This window comes from Pteropus vampyrus, unplaced genomic scaffold (assembly GCF_000151845.1).
Source record: "Pteropus vampyrus isolate Shadow unplaced genomic scaffold, Pvam_2.0 Scaffold60, whole genome shotgun sequence".
In the NCBI taxonomy this organism is placed as follows: domain Eukaryota; kingdom Metazoa; phylum Chordata; class Mammalia; order Chiroptera; family Pteropodidae; genus Pteropus; species Pteropus vampyrus.
Window position 1 is genome coordinate 1,599,221 of NW_011888841.1, and position 10,861 is coordinate 1,610,081.

A 10,861-nucleotide genomic window follows, 5' to 3' on the forward strand; every position below is an offset into this window, starting at 1 on the left:
ATTGTTTGCCAGTTTTGCTGTTTTTGTTTTAAAAAACAATTGAACTTCTGTTTGTAGACCCATTTGTATAACCTTAATGTTTTTTTAGTGGACTAAATAATGAAAATTTAAGACTACAGGTGCTACCTTTTTTTGGTAAAGGATAAGCTAATCAATTTATTTGATCAACCTGCTTATTAGCTGAAAAGAAAACTTATTTCATCCTCTTCTGGGTCTCAAAATGCATTTATGAGTTACAACGTTCTCGGGTGAAGTCAGTTATTTGCACATGTGCCTGATTCTCTGTACTAACTGTAGTCTACATTTATACATTTTGTCTATGCTGGTTTTGTGGCTTTACTAGCTCCCTTTTTCTCTCTCCTTTTTTATCCTGTCTTTTGCTGCCGCTTTCCACCTCTGTCCAGCTCCATCTTCCGACAGCTCCCCGTATAGTGCTCCACTTCCGGAGTATGCCAGTTGCCAGCCTCCTTCAGCACCTCCTCCATCATATGCTAAAGTCATCTCAGCTCCAGTGTCAGATGCCACTCCTGACTATACCGTAGTGACCGCTTTGCCACCTCCTTCCACACCCCCTACACCACCACTTCGACACTCAGCGACACGTTTTGCCACCTCCTTAGGGTCAGCCTTCCACCCCGTTCTTCCTCATTACGCTCCAGTTCCTCGTCCTCTGAACAGAAACTCTCGGCCTTCTTCTCCTGTGAACGCTCCCTCTTGTCAGCCTCCAGCTGCGAAGCCCGGGGCCTGGTCCACGTCCAGTGTCTCGCCCCTCCCTCCATCTCCTCCAGTAATGATTAGCAGCCCCCCAGGCAAGGCTACTGGTCCGAGGCCTGTCCTCCCCGTTTGCGTTTCTTCTCCTGTGCCCCAAATGCCTCCATCACCAACCGCACCCAACGGGCTGCCTGACTCTGTCCCATACCCAGTGTCTCCGCCGCCTACCTCAGGGCCAGCTCCGCCGCCGCCGCCGCCTCCGCCGCCGCCCCTGGCACCACTGTCACACTGTGGATCTCGAGCTTCTCCTCCTCCAGGCGCCCCTGTTGCCTCAACTCCCTCATCCAAGCCTAGTGTTCTCCCTTCTCCCTCTGCAGCTGCCCCCGCCGCTGTGGAGACTCCTCTAAACTCTGTGCTGGGAGACTCCTCTGCTTCTGAGCCAGGCTTGCAGGCAGCCTCTCAGCCGGCCGAGACGCCAGCCCCGCCGGGTAAGGCTTCCGTCGTCGCCACTAACAGCTCGTCGTAGCAATGACCGCTTCGGTCGGCCGGAAGAGTGGGGAGGGTGGTTTTGAGAGCCGGACATCTTTATGCCATGGTCCCGTTTTTTTTCTTCTTTTTTTGTAATTTAAAACATTAGAAAATAAGTGTGCTTTTCTTGTCTGTCGGATTCATTACGTTTGGAGGAGCAATTTGAGGAATTTGCATATGGAACTAGATTTTGGGATCTTCGGCAGTATCGTATTTGGAGGTGCATTGCAATATTTAAGGGCCTCCTTGATACGTTTCTTTTAAATTTCAGTAGGAAAACATTACTTGACACATTTGACCTGTACAATCACTGTATGTTCCAACTTGTCTTCCTTGAATTTCCAGAAAACTTAGAAATGTGTTTAGGGCCCAGTTGTAGTCGTTACATACATAATCCCGGAGTTTCCTGTGCAACAGTTCTCCTCGGGGGCCCTGTTTCATTTGGGCCTTTCCTATGTTTGGCTCTCCATATTGGATTTCCAGGGCTGGGTGCCCCCTGAAACCCTTTGGAGCCCCTGACTTTGCAGGAGCAGGTGGAGTGGATGGCAGGCTTGGTAGCTGTGCCAAACCAGTTCCATGGTCCAGAATTATAAGGAGCAGCAGGCCAAAGGGACGATTGAGGGAGACTGGCATCTCCTACAGTTGTTCCCTACCCCTGCCATCCCACCCCCATGCCTGAACCCTGCCGCCCTGGTGACAGGGAAGGGAGGACGTACTCTAAGTGTGGTTATTTATTTGTAGGTAGAGAGGGACCTGGCTCCGTAAATAAGATGCTCAACAACTCCTCCGCCTTCTTTCTTCTTTCTTTCTTTCTTTTTAGGGAGAATTAACAGGAAAGACTATGACAACAGATTTGTACTTACAAAGAAACAGTGTTATAGTCAGATTTAAACATACCTCTTTTTAAAAATCTTAGTTCTCAAAGTAAAGTAATAAAGCTTGTTGTGGCCGTATATACATTTTTCTTGTTGACTTACCAGATTTGCATAAACACAAGTCAAAATTCTAGTTTGAGTGTCATCATGACAGTGATGCTGGACAGGAGAGCTGCAGTTAGCCCAGTAGGGTCAAGCGGCCCCCCACCCTGTCCTGAGAGCCCCGGTAACCCCCGGCAGACGGACAGCTCATTACTTTGTACTCGTCTTCAAGCAGTTGATGGTCTCAGCTTGTGCAACTCCTCAGAGTTAGCAGTTTCAAAAGACGGACTGCCCAGTGTGCGAATAGCATTTCATTTGTTCCCAAACAGCCCTTTTTAAGCCTTAAGGAAGGAAGTACCTACTAGTTCAGTTTTCCGATGTTAAGTAAGGTCTCTTTCACTTCTTTTGTGATCTTAAAAGAGTTGGACGTTTTTCTCTTACGCCTGTCTTCTAGGCTAAAAGAATTCACTTTTATTTCATTTAATGATTTCTGATAGTTATGTTGAGGATTTACTTTGTACTAGTAAATTGAGGTTTCTTTACTTCAGCGATTCTTGATTTCGCTACACATTGGAACTAGATGTGGAATAATTTAAGATTTTGAAGCCTGGGACCCACCTTTCCTCACGTTCTCGGTCCCGCCACTTTATTGGTTCACAGATTGTTTTGGGTCATATACACTATTTTGTTTTTTTCAGGGATGTTACCTCTCTTCCAAGTTTTATAAGCATTTATTTTATTTACTAAATCCCCACAAACAAAAAAAGAAATTCTGATTAGATGATCTGTTGGCACAGTTCTATCGATAAAGCCTGACATTGAAGTAAGTAGTTCCACACTTTGGCTTTACATTTTAGTATCTTTTTAATACCAATGTAGACTTTAAACATTCTAATATGTCGAACGCATTAGTATGCAGTAAATGTGTGAGTCCTCGGTCTTATTTGGGATGGCATCCTGGGTACCGTTCCAGGTAAGGCAGTGTCGGTTAGCTCTGTCGCTGACGGTCTCCTTTGACATTTCTTTCTCAGGCATCGTCTTGGGACCGCCTGCACCTCCGCCCCCTCCTCCACTGCCACCGGGTCCTGCCCAGGCTTTAGCCTCACTTCCTCCTCCCCCAGGACCCCCTCCACCTCCTCCACTGCCATCCTCAGGGCCTCCGCCACCTCCTCCCCCACCCCCGCTTCCGAACCAAGCACCCCCCCCTCCTCCCCCGCCTCCCGCTCCTCCCCTCCCTGCATCTGGATTTTTTGCGGGATCCATGTCAGACGACAATCGCCCATTAACTGGACTGGCAGCTGCAATTGCTGGAGCGAAACTTAGGAAAGTGTCACGGGTAAACGCATTTCCAAATTTCTGTATTTTTTATGTATGTCTTGTTCTTTCTCAATGTATAAAATACTAAATTTATTGTATTCTAATTTTTTGAACCCTATGTTATTATCTTCATCGATTTTAAAAAATTATGGAAAAATTGCAAGAATAATGCAGTTTTTGTGAACCCATCGGTCAGACGCACCAGTTAACATGTTACCAGTTTCCTTTATTCCTCTTTCCCTGTATCTGTTCTCTTCGGCATAAACACACGTACACGCACACTTTCTGTTTTTGTCTCAGCCGAGAGAGAGACACCATGCCCCTATTTCCCTGTGTGCTTCCTTCCGTACGCTCACTCACACGACCGCAGTGTAACCATCAGAATCAGGAAATCTAATCGATAGAATGCTATAATCTTTAAATCTGTTCAAATTTCATCTATTGTCCAGTCATGTTTTTTATGTTTTTTTCTAGTCTAAGATGACCCATTATCATGTAGTCGTAATATCTACGGCTTAATCTGTAACAATTCCTCAGTCTTTCATTACAGTGACATTTTTGAAGACTATAAAACAATTTTTTGTAGCTCATCCTTCAGTTTGGTTCATCTCATGTTTCCTCAACATTAGAGTTATGCATTTCGGGGGCAGGTTATACGTTGTTTTTTTTTTACCACCAAAGTAATATGTCCTTTTCAATATATCACACAAGGGGACATATGACAGTTTTTTCCATTATTGGTGATATTAGTTTTGATAATACTTCCTTTGATACATAAAGTCAGTGCTATTCACCTTATCGGTTCTTAAGATTTAAAAAATACATGTTTTTATTGAAATTAATGCTGCTATATCCTTCTGTTTTGACTTGCATATAGTCTAACCTTGGAGTTTATTATGTGTGTGTTCTCATTAAGATGGAGGATGCCCCCTTCCCAGGTGGGGGGAATGCCACTGGTGTGAATTCAACCTCATCCAAAACAGACACAGGTCGTGGAAATGGACCCCTTCCTTTAGGGGGCAGTGGTTTAATGGAAGAAATGAGTGCCCTGCTGGCCAGGAGGTGAGTGAGAAGTTACGTCAATTCTGCTCAGAATTGAACACCCTGTTCAGAGTTATAACAACCTGTTCTGTTACTTTTATTCTGAATATAATTTAATTAGATGCATTTCTTTCCTTTTGGAGTAGTTTTTATACTAAGAGTTTGGTCATCTTTTTAAAAAAATCCAATTTACCTTCTTCGTAGGAGAAGAATTGCTGAAAAGGGATCAACAATAGAAACAGAACAAAAAGAGGACAAAAATGTAAGTTAATAAAGGTGTAGCGTGCTGGACCTGAAAAGGTGAAATTCAAGCATAGCTTATTCAGGAAATCGTGGCAAAGATTAGTTTGAACTTAATATGAACTTGCAATTTCTTACTTTTTACTCTTCAGGTATTCAAAATAGCTTGTTTTGAGCATTTTTATAAATGTGACATTCTTAGTGAAGTAGGTTGAATACATGGACATGGGGGAGCACGGGAGTGCACGCCTGGAGAGTGTACTTCTGTACTGAGCCCGCCATGCAGGGAGCGAATGACCTTCTACTAGTGTTTAGTTTTTGTTTTTTCCTCTTGGGGTCTGTTTCCTTGCACGTACAATGAAGGAATAAGACTAAATCAGCGGTTTTCGCATGTTTCCCGGGGGCGAGGGTGGGGTGCGCCCTGTGATTCTCAGCTGTGCAGCCTCTCCAGTTCAGTTGGGCAAACTCTGATGTATCTGTTTCATATGTTGGTGTTTAATAAATAATAAGATTGTTTTTCCTGCTACACTTGGCCTTCTTTGATGGCGTTCCTCAAGTCTGTCTCTCCTGCCTGGCCTCGTACCGTTGGCCAGTGCATTTCTTAGAACAATGAGGACAGGAGCTGTGAGGATACAGGAAGGGGAGGTGCTAGGAAGATGAGAAAGGAAAGGGATCTGAAATCGAAGGGAGAAAAGACTGACGAAGGAGAACGTGGGAAATGGCAGAAAGAATGCCGGAAGTGGAAGTATAAAACACTAAATACACGTGCGACAGGTTTCTGCCGGATGTGATATTAGTAACATGCGTCTCTGTATTTAGGAAGATTCAGAGCCTGTAATTTCTAAGGCCTCTTCAACAACTACACCTGGTAAGTTCGAGAGAGAAATACTTTGACTTTTGCAAACCTACTCTAAATGTGAATAAAATTCCCTGTTAAAATTCTCTGGTTAAAAATTCCCTGTTTGGATCAAGTGACTGCTTGGTCACTAAAATGTTCAAGTTTTTTGTTCACACTTGAGAGCACTGGCTTTTTTTCCTCTGCCTTTTGTTAGCTCAGAAGCAGTGGTTAATTTCTTTCTGATATTGAGAAAGCCATTAAAACCTAGAGTGTTTTTTATCTGATGACTCTTCCTTCGAAAATCATAATTTTTACACGTTCCATGTGTGTTATTGTTAATGGTTTGAGGTTACTCACTAAAAGAAGGAAAAATACATTATCAAGTGAAAGTATTTTTTTAAATAATTGATTCTTAAAGGTAAAGATTAAGTGAGTGTGTTCGTTAGCATTGTCTGTTGTGCCTTGAAGACCGTTTAGTTTGGCTGAAAGCAGAGGGAGGGCCACGTGATATTTCCAGAGGTGGGAATCCCTGAGCACAGATAGGGAGCTGGAGACCCAGGAAGCAGTTGCCTCGCTTGACTAGAATGGAGAATTCTTTTTGAGGAATATTGAGGAAGGAGGTTGGAAAAGTGAGTTAGGACCAAAATGCTGAAAGCTTTTCACGAAAAGATCAGGAGTTTAGTCCTGATCCTGCAAGCAGTGAGCTGACAACCAACTGACCCGGCCGTAGGAACATTAAAATGGCATCTGTGAGCAGTGTGCCGGAGAAAGTGACCGAGATGGGGAGCTCGTACCAGTAAGGAACCGTGTGCATCCAAAGACCTGATGCAGGTAGCCCAGCCTCCGTGCTTCCTCCGGACATCGACCTGGAGCATCTCAGGCAGCAGCCTCCCTGCCTGCAGAGCTGAACCGCACTGCTTGTCCTCAGAACGAGAGGAGCCCTTTTAAGGTTGAGAGACGGCTCTGCTGATGGAGAAGGAACCTCAGCCAGCTGTTAAACACTAGCACTCGCTACACCTGAGCACATTTCCTCAGCTCTCCACCTGCCTCTGTTTCGGCGACAACGTCCTGATGACCATTCCTCTGCCTGTCCAGTCGTCCTTCAGTTTCGTTCAGGACTCGGAACTCTTCGCCTGCTCTAGCAGGTGTCTCTTAGATGTGTTTCTGATTCTCTTCATCCTGGACCTCTTCACTCGATTATTGATGTCCCCGGGTCAGCTCTGTGGTGGTCGGTGACAGAATGTCTTAGCCGTTAGAATACAGAAGAAGGAATAACAAAGTATAATTAAAACGAGAGAAATCGATGACTGGTTGGCTTTAGATTTTAAAAGATGAATGGTGACTTTTAAGGTTTCACACCTGGACGAGTGAATGCAGCAGAAATCCAGAACAAAAGTGGCGTTTCAGGAGAGAGTTTGGGTTTAGTTTTGCATATGCGTAGTTGGAAGAGAGGACAGGCTGCTGCCTAAGTAAGAAGCCAGTCGAAGGGCTGCATTGGAACTCGGAGCACAATTTCCTACTAAACCTGCAGCGAGATCACAGCTCAGACATAGATTTAATTAATTCCCATGTGACCTGAACACTTTCTTCCATGACAAGATTCCACTCCGATTTCACCCAGTCATCTAGTGAGGCCAGTGATGAGTCAGTGAGTTAGCCCAGGAGAAAAGCAATTTAAAGCACAGTAGACTGCTCAGTGAGTCACTGCGTAATGTCTTCTGTAGTACGAGCTTAGAGTGAACTTATTTATATAACTGGAATTATCTTCTAAGTCGCAAGAATTGGTTTCTTTGAGAATCAAGAAAGTACGGTAGACTTACATGATCCTGAAATTTATTTTGAGCTGTTTGAATTTTTTTCCCCAAGAGGACTATTTGATTTTAGATTAAATTTCAAAGGTTACAAACACATTAAAGATTCTGCTTTTTATTTGTTTTACAATTAGCACTAAAAGTAGTTTAAAATAGTATATTTTAAACTGTCCCATTCTAATAAATTTATGCTATCTCTTTAAAACAATTTATGCTATTTCATTCAAACTAATTTAAAAAATCCTACTCTTATTTGATTATCCTATCTTTATTAGAGAAACATCGTTCCGTCTGGTGTATAGAATTATAGTATTATATTTAAAAATCTAAGTATATCTGAGGGAAACTTGTCATAGTCGCTTATTAACTTCTTATTTTAAGGTCTGAAATTACACAAATTAGAATCCTTATAGATTTTAATTAAAGTTCCAAATTGAGTTTTGTTTTTTTTTTTTAATTTATAATACTATATAAACCTGTATAATGGTATTTAATGTTTTGTTTGTTTTACAATAACTTTGGGAGCATATAGGCTATTTAATAACTTATGTTCTTTATTTTTAAAGAACCAACAAGAAAACCTTGGGAAAGAACAAATACAATGAATGGCAGCAAGTCACCTGTTATTTCCAGGTATCAGTATTCTTTCTGAGTGTTACAGTCGTATCTGAAAAGAAATTGACATCTACATTTTTACTGTAGAAAAACTGGAATAATCGATTTGAAAATGTGCAGTGGAGCAAATAAAACACCTGTGATCCTCCGCGCGTGGACAGCCTCTGAGCCCTATTGCGTGTTCGCTAGTGCTTGTCTGCTTTCTGCCCTCTGCTGATTATCATCGGCCGGGCTGTCTGAAATTTTAAGATGGCTTTTATTCCTCCCAATTTTTTTATTTTGAAAAACTCAAAACCTCAGAAAAGTTTAAAGAAAACAGTACAGTGCGAACACCCACATATCCGTCACCTAAATACAACACTTACTAACATTCTGCCACAGTTAATTGAATTCTCTATACAGACACATTTTTTTCCCTCTGAATAGTTGGAAAGAAATTTGCAAAAACTTGCTGCTTCACCCTGAATACTTTCCCGTTTTTTTCTAAGAACCAGGTCATTTTCGTGCGTAACCCCAATACTGGTTTTCCTCTCAAGAAATTTAACCCTGAACAATATTACGTAATATATTGAAATTTTACCATTAGACCCAAGACATCTTGTATTTTGTAAATGTAATTTGTAAAAGAAACTTTATGTTTTAAAGTGAAAAGCAGCTGGAGAGGAAAAACTGCAGTATTTAAGAGCAAAATAAAACCTAAAATTTTTAATTCATAAGATAGAAAAGATTTATTGCCCTTTCAGTTGAAATCTGTAATTATAATCGAGTTAGAAAAAATAATGTCCAGGAAAAAGACTAGTTAAGTTATGTTTCTACAAGTGGTCATCTGGCGATGGTCAAGGAAATTCAGTAAGTCTTAGCTGGGCATACTTTATTATCATAACTAAATTTACGTCACAGGCCTTGAACAGGGGTGAAACTTTTTTTTGGTTTATAAGGCAGTTTAAAGGACTCATTTTTTTCTCAGAAATGAAACATGTTTTTCCTAGAGACTAATAAGTTTTTGCCTTTTTTTGAGCTGTTTGCCCTATTTTTGCCTCATAAGAAGCAAACTTTAGTTATAGAAACTTTATAAAGAAAAATAAAAGGATTTACCTTATATTATCACAAATCTGTATTAGCCTAAATCTAAATTTGTGTTTAATGAGGACATGATTTAAGCTCCACAAAAAAATTGGGCCTTTTGGAACATATAGACGCTTTTAGTTTCTAAATGACTGAAAGATGGATGTATTGATTTTAGAGGAAGATGCAGGGCTTGCTTTTGGTGACTGCATTTTTTCAGTAGAGTGTAAAATGGCACCTTTCAAATGTCTCTCAGACACCTAACTGACGTGGCCTGCTAATGCATCTCTAGTAGTTGTTACAGATTTTCTTCAGTAGCACATCACGAAGCTTGATTTATCAAGCACATGTCTGAGAACAGACTGGGATATACCATTTGTCCTTTGAAGGCGTAAATTGTGATGGGAAAGATTCTTTCTCCTCTTTGCCTCGACTGTGTGTCCTCCCCTCATTGATAGGGTTCCGTAGTGGGCTTGCCTGCAGCCAAACCCAGTCCCTGGCAAAAGCCACATGTACCTTAGAAGGGACATGGATGAGGCTCTTCAGATGGAATATGTTCCTTGATGCGTTTGGGTTCATTTAGTGAAGGAAAAAATTCTCTTTGAAAGATTTTTCAGACGTCTAAAGGAAGGTTAGTAAGTGTTCTAAAGGTCACCATTTTAAAAGAATTTTTATATAGATTAGTCAAATATTGGTTCTTCTTATCCAGTAGTGCATTGTAACCATGTTCTGATTCTGATAAATAGTTTTCTTCTCTCTTCCCCAAATAAGAATTCTGAAATGTCCGATTATTTCCTAATCACTCATATACATTTTGATAGATTTGATTCAGTCACTGATGTGAGTCATACATGTCCCGAAATTTCACTACAAACACTTTAAAACCATAAATGATTTAAAAAATATGTTTAAAAGGCTAAGAACTGTATTGCTTTTCTTTCTAAGCTATCTCCCCGTTCCTTCCGAAAACAAGTACATTGGCCACTTTGTGTTCTTACTTAAGTGTGCCTCACGCTTGCACACTCGAAATGGGTAGCGAAAGTGTCCATTTTTCTTCTGAATATCTACGTCAAAATTATGTTAGTGGCAAGATGGAGTAATATCCTGTAATATACATGAGATAGTGCATTATGCTATATTAAGTGAAGAAGTCAGATAGAGTAAAAGCAAGAATGTTGTAGTTAAAAATGCTTTAAACTGCCTGGCATGTAACATTGGAAAGTTTGTGAATTCTTCCTATGGTTTATATTAAGAGCTTACAGATATTGTATTCAAGATAGAAAAATGTTCTTTACATGCCTCCTGAGAAGAGTTAGTTTTGTATACTTCAGGCCACAATGGGTTTTTATGCTTTTTATTTGCGAGTATAGCTTTGTATTCACTCTCATATAAATGTCTTTGTCTTGTACAAAGTGTCTTTGATACTTATTGAATCTTTGTGTAGGTAGGTTTTACTATGACCACCGTCTATAAAAGTAATGATTTTTAAAATTCTCTATTGAAGTAAAGAATATCCTCACATAACTAGAATTAGTCTTCAAATGCCTTTTTTATTGAAAAAGAAAACCAATTATTTTAAGGTTAATGGACTCCTTTAGTTCTCATTTTTTTTTTGTTGGCTATGACTAAAAACCTATAAACAATAACATAATGAGAGTTATTTTTAAAAGTTCTATCGTATACCCTTTAAATGGCTTTTCCCCTTCATAGACGGGATTCTCCAAGGAAAAATCAGATTGTTTTTGACAACAGGTCCTATGATTCATTACACAGGTATC

At 40.7% G+C, this 10,861-nt stretch overlaps 1 protein-coding gene across 8 annotated transcripts in view; it reads left to right on the top strand.

Moving 5' to 3' along the window:
* The window catches only part of ENAH (ENAH, actin regulator), a 110,038-nt gene that overhangs the window by 88,149 nt on the left and 11,028 nt on the right, over positions 1-10,861 (top strand). For 4 of the 8 annotated variants that reach the window (XM_023531006.1, XM_023531004.1, XM_023531003.1 and 1 more), the window contains 7 exons: positions 1,089-1,199; positions 3,188-3,492; positions 4,390-4,535; positions 4,719-4,776; positions 5,574-5,622; positions 7,970-8,036; positions 10,794-10,856. In XM_023531006.1, the coding sequence (XP_023386774.1) occupies positions 1,089-1,199; positions 3,188-3,492; positions 4,390-4,535; positions 4,719-4,776; positions 5,574-5,622; positions 7,970-8,036; positions 10,794-10,856 (799 nt within the window). The remainder of the gene's footprint in view (positions 1-1,088; positions 1,200-3,187; positions 3,493-4,389; positions 4,536-4,718; positions 4,777-5,573; positions 5,623-7,969; positions 8,037-10,793; positions 10,857-10,861) is intronic. The other 4 variants (XM_023531008.1, XM_011360843.2, XM_023531009.1 and 1 more) reach the window with 3 other exon arrangements.